The sequence below is a fragment of the Hemitrygon akajei genome, chromosome 29, assembly GCF_048418815.1.
Source record: "Hemitrygon akajei chromosome 29, sHemAka1.3, whole genome shotgun sequence".
Lineage (NCBI taxonomy): Eukaryota > Metazoa > Chordata > Chondrichthyes > Myliobatiformes > Dasyatidae > Hemitrygon > Hemitrygon akajei.
The window spans coordinates 26,701,441-26,719,091 of record NC_133152.1 but is presented as its reverse complement, the minus strand read 5'-3'; the positions used below and the strand labels follow the sequence as shown (position 1 = coordinate 26,719,091).

General features: G+C 42.6%; 1 protein-coding gene across 9 annotated transcripts in view; it reads left to right on the top strand.

Annotated features, from left to right (window-relative positions):
- The window catches only part of LOC140718366 (pleckstrin homology domain-containing family G member 5-like), a 122,912-nt gene that overhangs the window by 29,207 nt on the left and 76,054 nt on the right, over positions 1 to 17,651 (top strand). For 5 of the 9 annotated variants that reach the window (XM_073031985.1, XM_073031982.1, XM_073031981.1 and 2 more), the window contains exon 2: positions 1,717 to 1,793. Coding sequence is in view for 4 of the 9 variants with exons in the window: in XM_073031982.1 (XP_072888083.1) it covers positions 1,717 to 1,793 (77 nt within the window). In the remaining 5 variants the exon portion in view is untranslated. Of the gene's footprint in view, positions 1 to 1,716; positions 1,794 to 4,377; positions 4,716 to 4,831; positions 4,853 to 5,815; positions 5,895 to 6,397; positions 6,503 to 17,651 lie in introns of those variants that run through there. The other 4 variants (XM_073031984.1, XM_073031989.1, XM_073031988.1 and 1 more) reach the window with 4 other exon arrangements.

The following is a 17,651-nucleotide window of genomic DNA, read 5'->3' as shown; positions in this document are numbered from 1 at the left end:
TGAGAGCTGCCCCTGTAAGTGATTGTGAAATGGATTCCTGAAGTGTGTGTGGGAGCTGCTTACAAAGATCTGTTGCAATGTATGTTATTGAGCTGCCATGTGGAGAGCTCTTGTTAAATACAGTGACTACTGTGCTACGTCCTAATTAGAGAGCAACTTATTTGGCTCACTGTGTACTAGTGGGAGTTCTTCAACATAAATCTCAATGAGCTGACAATCTTTAACAATATACTGTAGAATGTTCTAAACAAAAAAATTGAGTTGCATGAATTGCCAAGTGATTTTCTGTTCTGCCTGATATGCTAAGTGATCCTATTATCATCCTCCATAAACATCAAACCGAAGTACATTGACATAATATTGGTACTTGCTGATCATAGATTTTCCTTTGTTCATCACTGATCTATGGATCTTCACCGTCCCATGGGTCTCCCTTGCCTGTCACAGACCCATAGATCTCCCACGTTCATCCTGACCTGTGGATCTTCTCCTGACCGTCACTGATCCCTGAATCCACCCCTGTTAATCACGGACTCATGGATATCTCCTTGTCATCCCTGACAGGTGGATCTCTTTTGTCTTTTGCTGACCCATTGATCTCCCCTGTTCGAAGGTTCATTTATTATCCAAGTGTACAACTCTGAAACTATTCTCCAGGTATCTACCAAACCAAGAAAGAAAGGAACAGCAGCATGATTATCAACTGCCAAATTCTTCCTCCCCCACCCCCCAAAAAAACAAACAAACAACAGAACAGGCACATCAACCCCAAAGCCCCATTTGTCCCACGCACACAAAATCAAGAAAGATCAGGCAAAAAGACGCAGAATATAAAAAAAACTATGAGACTGAAAAAAAGTCTATAGTCCAAGTCCATATCCAAAATGTAGAAAACCTGGGTAGCATTCTCCAGGCACAGCAGTAGGCCTTTCCCTGTGCAACAGCAGAGCGATCCCACCAGTCGGTGCTCACCTTCCACATCCGCTTTGACGTTTCAATCTCCCTTGTCACTTTTATCCATGAAATGGAGTCAAGCATCAGTTCGTGCCCTGTAGCCAATCCGCAGCCTTCTCGCCATGAGGTTCACGCATGCTGCCTCTGCCTCCGGCAATCCCCTCGGAGACGGCAGAGCGCTGAAACAGTGATCTCCAAACTGAAAATCCCAGGCTCCGACAGTTCCAGAGTCACACTTGGTGTTTCCTGAATCCCCTCTGTCCATTGCTGACTGGCAATTCAGTGATCTGCGAATTCTTTCTGTGGTTCATTCTCAGCGCACTGTATGACTGGTCCGTAGTTCGGCATTATGTCGCTGCCATTTCTCCATTGTATTTCTGTCAAAATGTTGAGTTTTTGCTCTGCTAAGTTTCGTACAGTTGATTAGGGCTTGATAACTCCATACTCTCGGTGCACAGCGCTATTTCTTTATTACCTCTGTCACACTGAGTTACTACTCCATCACTCTCAACACACTGTGGAACACTGCCTTATTGTTTTCAACACGCTGTATTACCATTCAGCCACCATTTGCATCCATTGCTCCTTACTTTCCTGCTCTGTTACTCTCAACTGTGTTAGTCCTCCAGCATTCTTAATGCCCTGAATAACAGCTTTTAACTATGAATACCTTGCAGTTCTCTTTTGTTAATTTCAGAATCCTGGACTCATGCTTTGTCGGTCTCAATTTACTGGGTTTTGCTCTCATATTTTCTTCTGCAGGTGAGCGGAGTTTAACAGAAGAGAAAGTTCTATTTTGTCAGCATCAGGAATGCATTGACAAGAGGAGGGCTATTAAGGTAAGGAGACTTGCTTCTTCTTGTGGCTGATAGGCACATTCTCACTCTACACGTGTTATCTCTCTCTGTCTGTGGTGCCATCTACCAATACCATCTCCTCCAGTACCATCTCCATCAATACTATTTTTGACCTCATCCTTCTGGGATAATCATATAGCCAGAAATTTCAACATGTCCACTTGTCTGCAGAGATTATGAATTTACGCAAGAAGTGCATGTTGAACTGTGCCTGTTTACACAGCACATTGACCAAGGCCAGTGGATGGACATATTGGAGTGGGATGTGAAATTAAAATGGGTGGCCATATTGGGATGGGAATGGGATATGTCTCTCCTTGGCCTTCTCCACTGTCGTGATGAGGCCACACTCAAGTTAGAGGAGCAATGCCTTATATTCTGTTTGGGTAACCCCCAAATTGATGGCATGAACATCAATTTCTCAAAATTCCAGTACTGCTCTCCAACACCCCCCCTCCACTTCCCATCCCCTTTTCCCTCTCTTACCTCATCTCCTTGCCCACCCATTGCCTTCCTCTGGTGCACCTTCCCCCTTTTTCTTTCCTCCATGGCCTTTTGTCTCTTTCACCAATCAACTTCCCAGCTCTTTACTTTATTCTCTCTTTCCCCCCCCCCCCTTCCAGGTTTCACCTATCATCTGGTGTTTCTCTCTCCTGTTCTCCCCCCCCCCCCCCCTTTAAATCTGCTCCTTGGCTTTTTTTTCCTCCAGTCCTGCTGAAGGGGTTCAGCCCAAAACACCAACTATACTTTTTTTTTCCATAGATGCTGCCTGACCTGCTGAGTTCCTCCAGCACATTGTGTGTGTTGCAATGACATTAATAATTCAGGCTAGAGATCCTTATGGTCAAAACTAAAACAAAGGGCCTAAAAAGGGCCAGAGTGTTTTTTTTTAAAAGTGCTTTATACCCTCCTATCTGCAACTTAAAATTGCCTTTTTTTTATCTCCTTTTCCCAATTCTGTCAAAGGAACTCGGGCCTGAATCGTTTGTTACCTGACATGTTGAGTATTTATAGCAATGTGAATGCAAGTAGCCTATTGACCATTGGATGGCAGCATCACTCTGCTGATCCCAGAAAATGAAGCTTGGGTTTCTGGGGAATCCTTTTACTCACTTGTAAACATTTTAGTTGATTCTTGAAGAATTACCATTGATCCTATTTATGTTTGCCTTTGGTCCATCATGATTGCTTATCTCTTTAGTCATGGAACCATCAATGGGAATGAATGGCCCTTCTGGGAGCTACCATTCTCTTCCTCTCTTTAATCCTTCATCCGCCAGATGGCGTGACTCTCTCAAGGGGCAAACACATGACCACGTAATATCCTGGTTTCTAAGCAGATCGTTTATAAAGTTCTTTGAAAATTTACTTGACTTGATATCACATCCTCCACAATCATGACAAACCTTACTGCCTTCCCTGCAAATGTGCATGCCTCTCAGGAATATTTCCTGGCCTTGGCCCCAACCTCAAAGAAGCTCAGAGCATCCAGCAGGAAGGGATTGGATTTCCTTTCTTGAGATTTGTTGTTTGGGTAAAATCTGTTGCGTATGACTTTTATGAGTTTAGCCATTTCTACCTATCATTGTTAGGAGTGATAAGGGTTGCACTGTAACAGAGGAAATGTCATAAATAGAGTATGACAAGGAAGGTGTTAAAGAAAGTGTGGGTGACGCACATTAAGTTGCTAAGCTATGGCCCTGCTGCATGCTCAGTTAGATCATGCATTGTTTGAGCATTACAATGACTACAGGATTTGGCTTCACTGTGCTAAAACAACAGTGTGACAGGCAACTTTAAAATCACAGGTGTGAAAGTAACCCATTGCTTTGCAGTCAGTTAAGGGTTAAAATTGTGTTTTGTGTTTCTGGGACTTTTGTAGTGGAACACCTCGGGACCTCTTATATTGCAGCTAGCACAAGGGCAGTTCAAATGGATAAGTTCCCAGGAGAAGTATTCAAGTGTGGAAGGTTGGGAGTTCAGTGGTTAGAAGTTATTTGGTGTAGGTGGGCTTATGTGATCTGTAGAGTCGAAGCTCAATATGTGTGGTCTAAAGCATGACAGTAGTGAGGATGGTGTGTAGTGGCCAATGGAAAATGCTCCTAAAAACAAGTAACAGTGGGTGACAGGTCACTAATTAAAAAGGTGAGAAAATGGGATGGAGGAGAGGAGCACCAAAATTCCAGAGAGGTCAGTAGAGCTAAGGAATGGGAGAGAAAAGTGGTCAGCAATAATCAAGCAGGAAGGATTACTCTACCCTGATAATAGAGGAGAATCCTCCCCTCCCCATACTCCTCCAGACAGGCCCCAATATCTGTCACCAAGTACTGAGCGGCGGCTGGGGTACTTACTGATAGTTTTTGCAGTAACAAGAATTTCAGCTTTGTTCACAAGATATAATTTCATAATGCTGTGGATCCAGACTCTCAAGGGTTAACTCACCTGGGCACTGCTCCCAGCACTGTATGTGCTGTTTTTTTTCACAAGATCCTCAGACAGTGTGTGCTGTATCAGACAGCCGCTCCCTGAGAATCACGCACTTCTCATCATCTCTTGTTGCTGTGTTCATTCAGTCACTGCCCAAGGGAGTACAGGGAAAAAGTACAGTGGGGTTCCTGCTCCAACAACAACCAGCATTTTCCTGTTGAAAATCTCCTTGACTCAGGGCTTTACCCTCTAGAGGATTGAGAATTAAAGCAACATTTACATCCGAAACATTTTTATTCTGCTCCTTGCAGAATCCAGCCTCTAGACAATAGGGCTGCTCAACTTTTTCATGATTTAAGCTTTCTAAATTTAAATCGTAACGTATTTGGCTTGGTGATGTAGCAAGCCACTAGGCCAAACCCAGCTCACCAGATGTCTGAGACTCCCCTGGACCCACACAAATCCTATGACAAAGAGGTAAGTTTTTGAGCCTTTGTTAATATAGCTCCAGGAATGTTGAAGATCGTGAACGGTGATAGGAGCTGCCAGAGTCTTGGCTTGTCATTTGGTCATACTCTCCTTCTGAGGCAGAAGATTACTAACTGCAGTGGCAGGTGAGAAATGAGATCAAGAGTTAAAGTTGGTTCTGTCTTTAAAGTTGGTAGTGGTTTAGAAATCCCATAGACGCTGATAGAAGTAGGGGGTTCTCACAGTATCCCAGACTAACATTAACCTCTCAGCCAGTAGTTCAGCTGTCCTTTCAATCTATGGCTGTTTATGCGATCTTGTTGTGTACAAATGGCTGTCACATTTGTCTGTATTTTATTTCTGTGTTTCATTGTGTAATATTCATTTTAAAATTTGATAATACTGAATCGGGGCTTCTCTCTGCACTTTTCCCTGCTTGGTCTCATATCGCTTTCTTAACCCCGTTCCTCACAATATCTGATTCTGCTTCTACCTTCACCAACCCACCACCTCTCACCCTCTCTATTCCTGCCTCCTCCTCACCACCCCACCCTATCATCATCCTTAGGGCCTCCATCTTCCCCTTCTTCAATTCTAGTCTCCTCATCCCTTCACTAACTCTTGACCCTTAACCCTTCCCTTCACTTCTGCAACCCTGCCTCTGCTCTCCCCCTCTTTCAACTGGCTGCCTGTCTAACCTTACCCATTCCTGTCCCTACCTCTTCTCTCTCCTGATTCTTGACTATTTTTGGCCCTATTTCTTATAGTAACACAAATAACCGTTTATATTTTTGTAATGTCTGGCTGTGCTCTACCCTAGCTCCCATTATTGAAGAACAATTACCTGGGGCAGAAGCAGGGTTGCAAAGTTGGTGACATTGATTGTCTTGTTTTCTAATCCAACGGTAGGGAAGACGAGGAGTAATAGTGCAAGTGAATATTTTTAGGCATGAGTTCCCAGCAGCGGCAAATCTGAACAATGGCCTTTTGCAGCTTATTCCATTCTATTTGATTTCTATTCTTCCTGCAGGAAACATCTGTCCCCTGTTTAAGCTCTCAGAGAGCCCTCCTCATCGATCCATCCCTTTATAAACATTCAACTCAGACTGTTTGCAGGCAGACTGTTTGAGCAGAAAGACACTTTATTGTACAAATCTACATCTAAATGCACTTTCATTCAATATTTGGGTGAGTGAACAAGCTATGCCTGATGATGAATGTGTGATATGTGCACTGTGTGTGATTTATACTAAAAAATAAAAAGGAAATCGGTCTAAGGTATTTGCAGTGATGGTGAACAAAAATGATTGACATTTGCACTAATAATGGAGGGAAATCAGTGTGCATTTTCATTTATAATGGACACAGTTCAGGATATATTTGCTGGCATTGAAGAGATGTATTTTTGATGATTGAAGAAAAGTTATCTTTATTTAAGTAGACTTGGTCAATTTTGTTGCATTAGTTTACAGTCTGATCTCTTTGATGTATTTAGCTTCCCAGGATGTGTTCCTTACCCTTCTGGGAAAACTGGGGAGAATATCCAGGGCCCCCTCTGTTTCCCTGACCGTGCTTGACCTGCTTCTGCCACAGCTGGTTTGGAGCAAACTTTTTCCTGGGAAGTAACATTCATCCCAGACGATAAGAGCACATGACAGAGAAAGAGGGAGTGAGCAGCCTCACTTTGGTACACTCACTGCTGAACCCACTTTAAAAAATACTGATGTGTGTTGCTCTTTCCCAATATGCCATGAAAAACTGGAAGGAACAGACCAATCTGCTTGACACTCGCCACAGTGAGTAGCTGTTTTTCTTCCGATGGTTTGCTCAGTTTCAGTTTTATTTTGCTTCCTTCCTCACCCACTTGCACCATGTGTCAAAGAGTGGAATTTGGACTGATGTTTAGCTAATGCAGTTGTTGTAGAACCAGTAAATCAGCTTATAGTTGTGCGGAGTATTTTCTTCATTAATGAGATGTACACATTGCTGACGAAGACAGCAGTTATTATCCATCCCTATTTGCTGTTAAGAGGTCATTTGAGTCACTTCCTTAAATTAATCCATTTGGCAAGGGTATTCCCACAATGCTGTTTGGTAGAGAGTTGGTGGATTTAAACTTAGCATTGTATTTCTATTTGGATGGCATGCAGTTTGGATGGTGTTCCATGGAACACCGTGCAGTGGCATTCTCATACAATTTTAAAAAAATGCTCAGCTGAAATGAAAATTGATTGTTCTTCTGGGGCCTTAAGATTGCAACCTATGCTGCCCCCATTTAATAGCAACCGGAATCAAAGTTCCCAAGGTTCTCCCCATGTAAACTTTGTGTCTTTCCAGGCCAGATGAGAGTGTAAGATGGAAACCTAGCAAGTCTGCAATGCCAGTGTTCTTCCGTGAAGCTGAGCTGGAGTAGTACAGTTCTGTCTTCCTCCGAGACAGATGGAGGGACATTCCCCTGTTGTCTCCAGAGATTGCAAAGCCTCGTATCATAGAGGAATAACCTGGACAATGAATAGCCTACATTTGTGACAAGTTGGCAAAGCTTGTAATGTTTATCTGCAACAGCTATGTTTTGTGTGTTCAGATTTGAAGAAATTTGGGTGTTCCCCTTGGACCTGAACAAAGGGTGGTGTTAAATTGTGTTTGGACAATAAAGCAGGTAAAATGATGTGAGTGGGTTGCTAACATGCAGATCTAAAGTTGGAATCAGTGGGTGGAGGACAGATTAATGAGCTGGCTAAGTAACTTCCCCTCTGTCCCCACCTGCCTCTCTTCACACCTAGTGCGATAGCCCATTCTGGATATTAGATACAATGGCTGATAAGCTGTGGAAAGTATCAGTGCAATGTTCAGTCCTGTCTCTCCCACCCACCTGTCTCTCAATGCTCTAACGCACACCTTTCTGTGACCCCAGTTTTCACCCACGCCAAAGGTGGCAGAGGGCACGTGATCAAGATTGGGGATCAGTAAAGAATGAGTCTGGAATCTCCTCCTTGTAGCAATAAAGAACACGAGGGAAATCAGGAAGTTGGTATTTGAATCCAACGTCCGCTTCTCTGGTGACTGAATGATTGTAGGGGAGACAGGAATGTCAGCTCATCCAGACATCTCAGGTTTCCCCCTTCACCAAGTCCTGCATTCCCAGGCTCTGTCACCTTCAGTGAGACATTTAGGGCTGTGGTTACACCTTTGCAAAACCTCCAACTTTAGAACAAGAAGGTTGCAGTAAAAACAGTTTCTTTTACAAACTCAATGAAGCCGTTCCCATTTTGATTTCAGTTAGCTGAGAGCACCGAGGGGGGGGGGGGGGGGGGGTGCATGTGAGCACAGCAATAAAAGCAGGAAGTGACATTTCAGCAGGACAGAGAGTATCTGAGAAGGAAGAAACTCTGTTAACATATCAAGTTGGTGACCTTTTCTCTATGGATATCATTTGAATTGATGAAGATATCCAGTATCTTTTGTTTTTATTTTTGATTTCCAGCATCTGCATTTAAAAAAAAAATTTAAATATAGGGAACTACATTCATTTCTGGGCATCACATTTTTAAACAATAGATTGGCCCTGGTGGAAATAGAATCAGTAAGGAGATTAAAAGTTCAAAGATATGTTTTAAAAGCATAAGGTAAATACACTTTTAGAATTTGAAGTGTGATCTTTATATTTTAAAAATATAAAGGATTTCAATTAAGTGGATTAATTAGTTCCTCCACAATATAGCGGCTATTGACACTTGACTTTAATTTTGGAACTGGTTGCCTGTGGGTAAAACCAGAAAACCTCAGATTGCATATTAGTGGAAATCAGGAATTCACCACCCAAAGGAAAACAAATGCTGCAAGCCATTGCTTCAGCTCTGGGGATTGTTAGATTTTTATTGGGTAATGCTATAAAAGAACTGGAGCAAAATTGAACACATGGAACAGAGATAAAGTTCAGCAATGATTTGGTCAATGTGGATGTTTGATTGGGCCCCTGAATTTCTTCTGGTTGAGATTCTCTCCACATTCAGTATGTTCACAGTCTCACTAGTCATGGGCTGTTAGAGGCACGACGATGAGCTGGATTCTTCTCTCAGCCAACAGAATGGCTGAATAGCATGTTGCTGTAAGGTTGATTATCTGAGATAGTAACACTTTCTAAAGCAGTAAAGAATGGCTGTTGATGAAAGAAGCTGTGACTGCCAGCAACAGCGTTAATGAGTCTGGCATTAGATGATGAGAGACTGTGGCAACAGATACTGAATGATGTTATCGACTAACTGAGTGAATTCAAAGATGAGTGAGCATGAAGATGGTAAGTAAGTAAGTCTGGAGATAAGTAATGAATGAATGACAATCGGTGGTTAATTGGTTCTTTGTTGAACTGGTATCTCAGCTCCAACAAAAGTTCCTGCAGGAGTTTAGCTAATCCTTAGAAATCAAAGGGCAGCTGTTCAACCTAAAACATCTGCATTCCAGAACTGAGGTTGCCCAAACTGTAGCAAGTACGGTGCTTGTGCTTGCTTAGAATCAGAGCTCCAAGCATTCTTCGAACACTTCCAGTGGTGTTCCTCTACAATCGGACCACAGTGTCTTTTCACCACTTCCAGGACTCTCAGTGATGACCATTGATGATAAAATTCACCACCACTTTCAGTGGGCCAGCATAGTCTTTAATCAGTTGAGGAAAGAAGTATTTGTCGATCAAGACCCCAGATTTGACGTTAATTTGCAGTTTACCAGGAAGATGTAATCCCTGTCCTGCTGTATGCTTCAGAGACTGGAAAATTATCACCAATGCTGCCCACAGAATCTCATTCGGATATACTGAAAAGACAAGCCAACAGGCCTCTCCTAGAGAAATGTTACACTCAGATGGCAGCATTGGGCGAACTACATTATTAGCATGCCAATCATCAGATTCTTGGAAAAAGACAATTCTGAGCTCTGTCATAGTAAGGTATCGCCAGACAGACGGAAGAGAAGATTCAGCCGTGTGCTCAGCACTGAATGGACTCTGCAGCTGTGGCCTGCAGCCATCGGACTGCCACCTCACTCGCCCGGCTTCATGGCTGTGGGCTCGCACGCGGCTATTTGTTTACCTCTGTATCGTTTGCATGATTTGTGCTTTCTTTTGCACATTGGGTATTTCTTGGTCTTCAATGTGTGAGTGTTTTGTGGATTCTGGTGTATTTATGTGTTTTGTGGCTGCCTGCAAGAAGATGTATACATATTTTGATAATGTATTTTAAACAAAGCCTAAATGAAGAAAAGCAAGCATCCAAAATGACCTGTGGATCTCTGGCCCATGTCTGCTCAAAATCAAGAAAGAACCTTTGAGATGCTGCAGGAACACAGAAGTCTTGCATGAGTGGTAGAAAGAGCAAACTGTCTTGCGACCAGTCCAGCTTCCCCATTTGGAGAAGTGCCTGAGACACAGCAGACATCATGTTGAGGTCCTTTCAGAGGAAGTGGCCAGCTCGACCCAAAATTACATGACATTTTATATGCTAAAGATCAAATGACAATTCTATATTTATAATGTATCTGCAATGTTTCCTTTGAATTACGTATAAATTTCACGCCTCCTTCCTCACACCCACGTGAACGTTCGATCAGCATTGTTTAGACTGTGGGTTCACGGCTCTTAAGCTCTCATTGTTCAGAGCTGCATTTTAAATTTGAGCTACAGTCCATATTCAAATCTGAAGGTTGGTACTGAAGTTTATGTTTTGCTGTGCACCTTAAGTCTAGAATATGCTCCAACAGTGCTGACAAAAGCCCCCACCCTATTCCCCCCTCTTGGGTAAAATGATGCCATCAAGGATGTTAGCTGTAGCTCACCTGGAAGCATTGTCACCTTTTGAACATGTTCAAGTCTCACATTAGCAACCTGAGCATAAAGTTCAGAGATATAATCCAGTGCAATACTGCGCAGTCAAAGGTGCCATCTTTTAGACGAGCTGAATAAAGCAAGGCCCCATCTCTCCTTGCAGATAGATCCAATAAAATCCCATTATACAATTGGGAACATGAGTGAGTGACTTCTCTTGGTACCCTTGCCAGATTTTACCTTTCAATGGACATCACCGATTACATTTCCATCACTGGGAGTTTGCTGAACACCGTCTGGCAGCTACATTTCATAGGGAAAAATAGAGATTTCAGTATAAAAAGCTTTTTTAAAATTTTTGGGTAATCCTGAGGTTTTGAAAGGCATCAGATAAATTCAAGGCTTTTTAGCATTACACTGTTAATAATCAATCGGATACTGAGGTGATAGTGTAATATTTAGTACTTTTTGTTGTCTTGGCACCAGCTTATTCTCAAATGTTTGTAAATCTAGAAGACTATTGTCTTGAATCTTTCCAATATTAAAAATGTGTTTCCCTTGCTTTGCCTTATTCTGATGAGAGAAAGAGAACAAGCTGAGACTGTGCGAGGAGATTTGATGGAGGTGTGCATAATTATGACGATACAAATAGGAAATGCAGGCAGGCTTTTTCCACTGAGGGTGGGAGAGACTAGAACTAGAGGTCCTGGGTTAAGGGTGAAATGTTCGAGAGGAACATGAGGGAAATCTTCGCAGAGTGGTGAGAGTGTAGAGCGAGCTGCCAGCAGAAGTGGTGGATGGGGTTCGATTTCAAAATGCAAGAAAAGTTTTGATAAGTACATGGATGGAAGGGGTATATGGAGCTATGGTCAATGGGAACGTTATTCCTTGGAGCGTAGGAGAATGAAGGGAGATTTGATGGAGGTGTACATAATTATGAGGATATAAGTAGGAAATTAGATAGAATAGCCGTTTGGCATTAATTAGATGGCCTTTTTTTCTGTTGTACTGCTCTGTGACTCCATGTCTGTCTTGAAACTGTTGTTCAGGAGCAGAATAAGGTTATTCGACCCTTCAATTCTGCTCTGCAATTCAATCATGGCTGATTAATTTTTCCCCATTCTCCTCCCTTTTCCCCTGTAACCTTTGATACCCTTACTAATCAAAAGCCTTATCAACCTCTGCTTTATGATCTGGACTCTACAGCTGTACGTGGCAATGAGTTGCATTTTTCACCACCCTCTGACTAAAGAAGTCCTTCTTCATTTCTGTTCTAAAGGGAAGCTCTTTTATTCTGAGGCTGCACCCTTTAATTCCATACTTCCCCACTATTGGAAACATCCTCCTCACTTCCACCCTGTCTAGGCCTTTCAATGTTCAGTAGGTTTCAATGAGACGCCATGCCCTTCATTGTTCTAAACTTCAGTGAATACAAGCCCAGAGCCATCAAAAGCCCCTTATGTGTTTACCTTTTCATTCCTGGGATCATTCTCGTAACACCCCCCCCCCCCCCCCACCAGACCCTTTCCAATGCCAGCACATCCTTTTGTGAGAAGGAAGGTTTGATTGAACTTGGAATATGTTAAAGGGTTGGTACAAGGTTGTTGGCTGATATAAAACTTCTCACAACACTCAAAATATGGTCTGATCGATGCCCTATAAAGCCTCCGCATCACACCATTGTTTTTATATTCTAATCTCTAACACTGCATTTGTAGTCCTGACTATCAACTCAACCTGCCAGTTAACTTTTAGGGAATCCTACACCAGAACCTCACAAGTCCCTTTGCACCCTGATTTCTGAATTCCCATCTCATTGAGAAAATAGTGTACACATTTACTGCTTCTATCAAAGTGCATGAGCATACACTTCCCTACACTGTACTCCATCTACCATTCTTTGCCCATTCTCCAAACCTGTCCGGTCCTTCTGCAGGCCCCTGCTTACTCCATCTTTCTCTGTACTCTGTGTAAACTTGGCCACAAAGGCGTCATTTCCATCATCCAAATCTATTGACATATAACATGAAAGGCAGCAGACAAAACCGAACCTTTGTGGAAAACCACTAGTCACTGGCAGCCAGCCAGAACTGCCCCCCCTTTATTCCCACTCCTTGCTTTCTGCTCATCAGCCAATCTGCTGTCCATGCTAGTGTCTTTCCTGCAATACCAGAGGCTCTTACCTTGCTTGGCAGCCTCGGGTGCAACACTTCAGCAAATGTCTTTTGAAAACTCATGAAAATAACATCCATCCCATTTTGCCTGTTAGGATAGGATAGCATGCAGCATCTTCTGGCATGAGTAGTAGTGCAGTGAAGGTCATGGATAATTTATTAACCTGAAACTACTGTGAGGCATTTCTGCCTGAGGAGCTACTGAATCTGACCCAACTGCCAATACATATTATGTCCTGATCCGCTGCTCTCCTCATGCTGTTGAGTGAGACTCTCGCTCTTTTGCTCACTTGCTCTCTCTCATCTATTTTCTACTTTTGCACTATCCAACTCCTAGTTCTATCATTCTCCATTTTAAATTTCTTTCCTTCTCTGTATTTTAATTTCAGTCTCTCTCTCATCCATTCATCTTATCCTCTCTCTCTCATTCTCTCTCTCCCTCTGCTCTCTCATCCCTCTCTTTCTCTCACACCCCCTCCTCTCGCTGCCACCCCTCCTCTTGCCCTATCATCCCCTCTCACTCTTTCGTACTTTCCACTGTTTGCATTCTCCACCTCTGAGAGATTATGTTCTCCACTTTAATGTTGTTCCCTCTCTGGGATATCCTGTGCTTCCATCCTTCTCATTCTGTTCACCTGGTTTCTCATCCCCTCCAACTATTCACTTTCTTCTCTACCTTCCTGTTCCCTGAACGCAGGCTCAGCATCACATGGATTAGTAGAACAACCCGTGAAACGGATATGGAATATTCGAGGGCAGAAAGATTGCACATTCACCTGAACTGTAACACGTTCATCCCATTCTGAGTTGTGTTCTCTTAGGTTTAGAATTAATGCAAGTTGCAAAATTTACAGTTGATTAATTCAGGCAACTAATATTAAGGGATTGGCAAATCTGTAGTGATGTCTGATCGCTGCGTGATGGCAATATAATCACTGCACAAGATGACAATCAATGTTTGTATTATTCACAGACAGCCCAACAAATGACTTTTCTGACCCTTTCCTCAGCAGACATTCACACACTCGCACAGGGCACTAGGAAATGACCTTTCACAGAAAAGTAAGGCAGGCTGATTTCCTTTCCCTCACCCTTGGGTCACTAGACTACAGTCAGCCCCCAAACTCAGAATGATCTCCACTCTCACTCACAAGGGTCACCATGCAGTGGTCAGGAGCAGAAATCTTGACGGATTTCCCTTGCTTTCAACCTCTGAGGAGTTGGACAATGATCAGTAGCAGATTTAGGACTGGGCTTATGCTCTTTAACCCCTAGGGCCAGTTATGTCATTCGTGATTGATCTGTGGTTTAATTCCTAAATCCACTCTACATGATTAACCTGGCATTGTGCTTTTGCAGAAGAATGTATTTTGTGTGTGGAAGGTTTCCTTTGGCTTCATCACTGTAACACAGGCCTTTATTTTTAAATCGTCATTTATCGGAGAAAACCTGAGTCAGGAAATAGTTTCTGTGTACCCAACAGATTCACTTACTGCAGGGTAAAGTATCAGAAAAACAGGCTCTTACGTCCACCAGATTCACCCTGATCATCATGTACTCATCTGCACCTAATTTCAGTCGCCAGCACTTGGTCTATGGCTATGTATGCATTGGCAATTCAAGTGCTCATGTCAGTAGTTGAAAACAGATCTTACTCATATACTCTCTTAACAAACTACCCCCTACCCTAAACTTGTACCTCTAGTTTAGACATTCCTGACATGGCGAATAGTCTTATGCTATCTCCTTATTGATGCCCCTCACAATTAATTATGTGTACCTCTATCAAATGTCCCTCAGCCTTCTCCATTTCAAAGAAAGCAAGCCCAGTCTATTCAGCAACGCACACAAAATGCTGGAGGAACTCAGCAGGCCAGGCAGCAGCTATGGAATGCCGAAGGGTTTCAGCCCGAAGCATCGATTGTACTTTTTTCCATAGATGCTACCTGGCCTGCTGAGTTCCTCCAGTATTTTGCGTGTGTTGTTTTGATTTCCAGTATCTGCAGACTTTCTTTCTTGTGATTGGACTCCAGTCTATTCAGGCTGCTTCCATAACTGAAATTCCCCATTTCTGGCAATATCATGGTTAATCTCTGCATCTCTCCAGCACAATCGTATCCTTCCTAAAGCACTAAGACTATAATTCCATACTGTTTTTCAGCGGTGCATAACTTCTTTCCAAAGAACTATATTAGTTATTTATCCCAAGTAATGAAGGCAGGTCTCCTGTATGCCTTGATCGCCTTACCTACTTGTGCTGCCATCTTCAGGCTGCTTGGATTGTATACCAAGGTCTCTCTGTTCTGCTATACTCCTGAGGCCCTACTATTCATTATGTTAGTTCTTCCCTAATTTGTCCTCCCAATGTGCATTACCTCACACTTGACAGGATTAAATTCCTTCTTCCATTGCTCTGCCCATCTTACCAATTGAGCGGTATCTTTCCGTAGCCTACATTGAGGTTCCTCACTACCAATTTTCATAAAATCTGCAAATTTACTGATCTTGACCCTACATTTCGATCCAGAATCATGACTGTAATAGCAAACAAAAAGGGTCCCCGTGTTGGTGTGTCACAGATCAAAAGCTTCGAATAACAAAAGCAACAGTCCAATATCGCACTCTGCTTCCTAGCAAAACAAATGTTTTGATCCATTTTACCTACTGGCCCTGAATCCCATGGACTCGTTATCTTTTTGCGTCAGAGTCCCAACAATCATTAAGGCATTAGGAGTTTGTACCTTAAGAACAGAGAAAGAGCAGATAAAAAGAGTGCTTGCCCCAAGTAACTGTGCTTATTTCTGAATAGTTGCAGTCAGACGTACCAGCTGTAGTTAAAGTTGTCTGCAGAGCCAATTGAAGACATGCTTAGTTCACTGAACTACTGTGAAGAGAGCTCTACCCAGAACCCAATATTTATTCAGGTGTCTGTCCAATGTCTATGCTGAGCTTGAAAACAACTTCATGTTCTTCCTCCATTGAAAGTTTGAGCTTTGGATTACAGTCCATCAGAGGGAGGGTTTGCTTCTTGACCTGGAGGCTCTCTAGCATCTACAGAATACCTTTTCTGGCATTGTGCAGTCTGCTGTCTATCCCCTCTGCAAAGTTTGAAGTCGAGTCAAAACTCAGCTTGATGTGCTGAGTAGTGGGTCCATCACAGTAGACAATCAGTACCAATAGTAAAGCAGCCCCCTACCTGCTCATTGACACCATCCCCAGCTAGCTACTCTGACCTGTAAAATCACATGGACCATGACCTTTATGGGTCACCTCCCACTGGTTACTATGAGGTTTACAGATGGGAATTCCTTCCTTGGAGTTTATTACGTTAAGCACAAATGCTTCCGTGAATAATATTTGTGGCAGATTCTTGGAGAATCCAAAATCCTTGGAGGGTTCGACTGAAAATAATAAAACACAGAGTAGTCAAACACACCTTTTATCTTTCATTTAAATGATATTCTGGGATGCGTCAAATAAACGGATAAGCCTTTATGGATATCAATATATGTTAGCAAGCTACTTCACTTTTCTGGAGGGGTATTTCTGAAGTTGTTTGGGTGATTTGTTTTCCTCCGACATACTGGGATATTTATATAAGTTTGTGCCATTTTTTTGGCTGTAGCTCTGCTAAAACCTGATTATGTAGAAGAAGCAATGGGTTTCATGGCATGATGTCCACTGTAGCTTTGCATGGAAGGTATTTCATCATCTGCAGACATCCACGGGAATCTCTGCACAGCAGTTCAGTTTCCAGCTCCAAGCACAGTATGTGGATCCAGGGCTCTACAAAGGTGTTCACAGTGATTTGTACCTCAAATCACTGATCGCTTTCTTTACCCATGCCCAAATTTTAATCTGCAATACCTGCTGTGGGCGTATCAGATGGGACAATGTGGACAGTGCTCGAGTCGTTAGCTAACCTGTGTCCTGGCTCCCCAGAATGGTGCAAAGGGGTCTCCTGACTCATGGCTCATGACCGGTGACTGCCCACTGGCTGAATTCGGCCAGTGTAGAAGGCATTTTGTCTAACTTTTACAGAACAGAAAGATAGTGAAATGGTGAAGGAAAGATTTAAATGGGATACTAAATAAGATGAGAAGCAGGACCACATTAATTGGGTTGATTAAGTACTCTAACAGAGCTCAGCTTTGAACTGGTCTCACCAAATGGAAACACCAAGGTTTAAAAGGCATCTCTAGTACAGTGCCATATTTTCATTGATCTGAACTCCTCAGCTCTCTTTCTGTTGTGTCTGACACAGATTTCGAAGCTCTTGCTCACCACAACTCTTTTCTGTTGTGACATTTGTGATATAAATGTACAACACTCTGCGATTCCACTCCCTGTTGAGAGAACTGAAACTAAGAATGTTTTTGAAGCTACTTATTCCACTTATCACTGCATTTTTCTGAGAAAGAGATCCATAATAATGGTGGATTGTAAACCGTATCGGATTGATTGCAGGAAACTAAACTTATCCAGAGGTTCTGGATCTGCACTCTATGAAGTTCTTATTAAAACATCTATCTTCTCGGAAAGGAGCAGTGGATAAAATACAGAGTGTGCGGCTGTGAAGTAGCACGTTTGGAAGGACTGAAAAGTTCACACTGAGGTTTTTGAAGTGGCAGAATGCCAGGCATGTTAGCAAAGGAACTTCTTATTTCCCTGAGCTAAGCTAAAGACGTCACTAAGCACCCGTTATTTCTTATCTACCAGGAAAAGATTAATTATGCAACCAACGGCCACATCAGTCATTTGTACTAATGAAAAAGTGTTTAAACTAGACAGAAAAATGGTATGATCAGTGGAATATCCTGATTGTGTTCATTCTAGTGAAGAGCTGTGTGGTGCTGTGATAACAATGATGAACACTTGTCATCACTACACCCTTCTCAAAAATGATCAGAGACAGGAATATCCCAAACACATTCTTAGTTTTATATGCAATTTCGG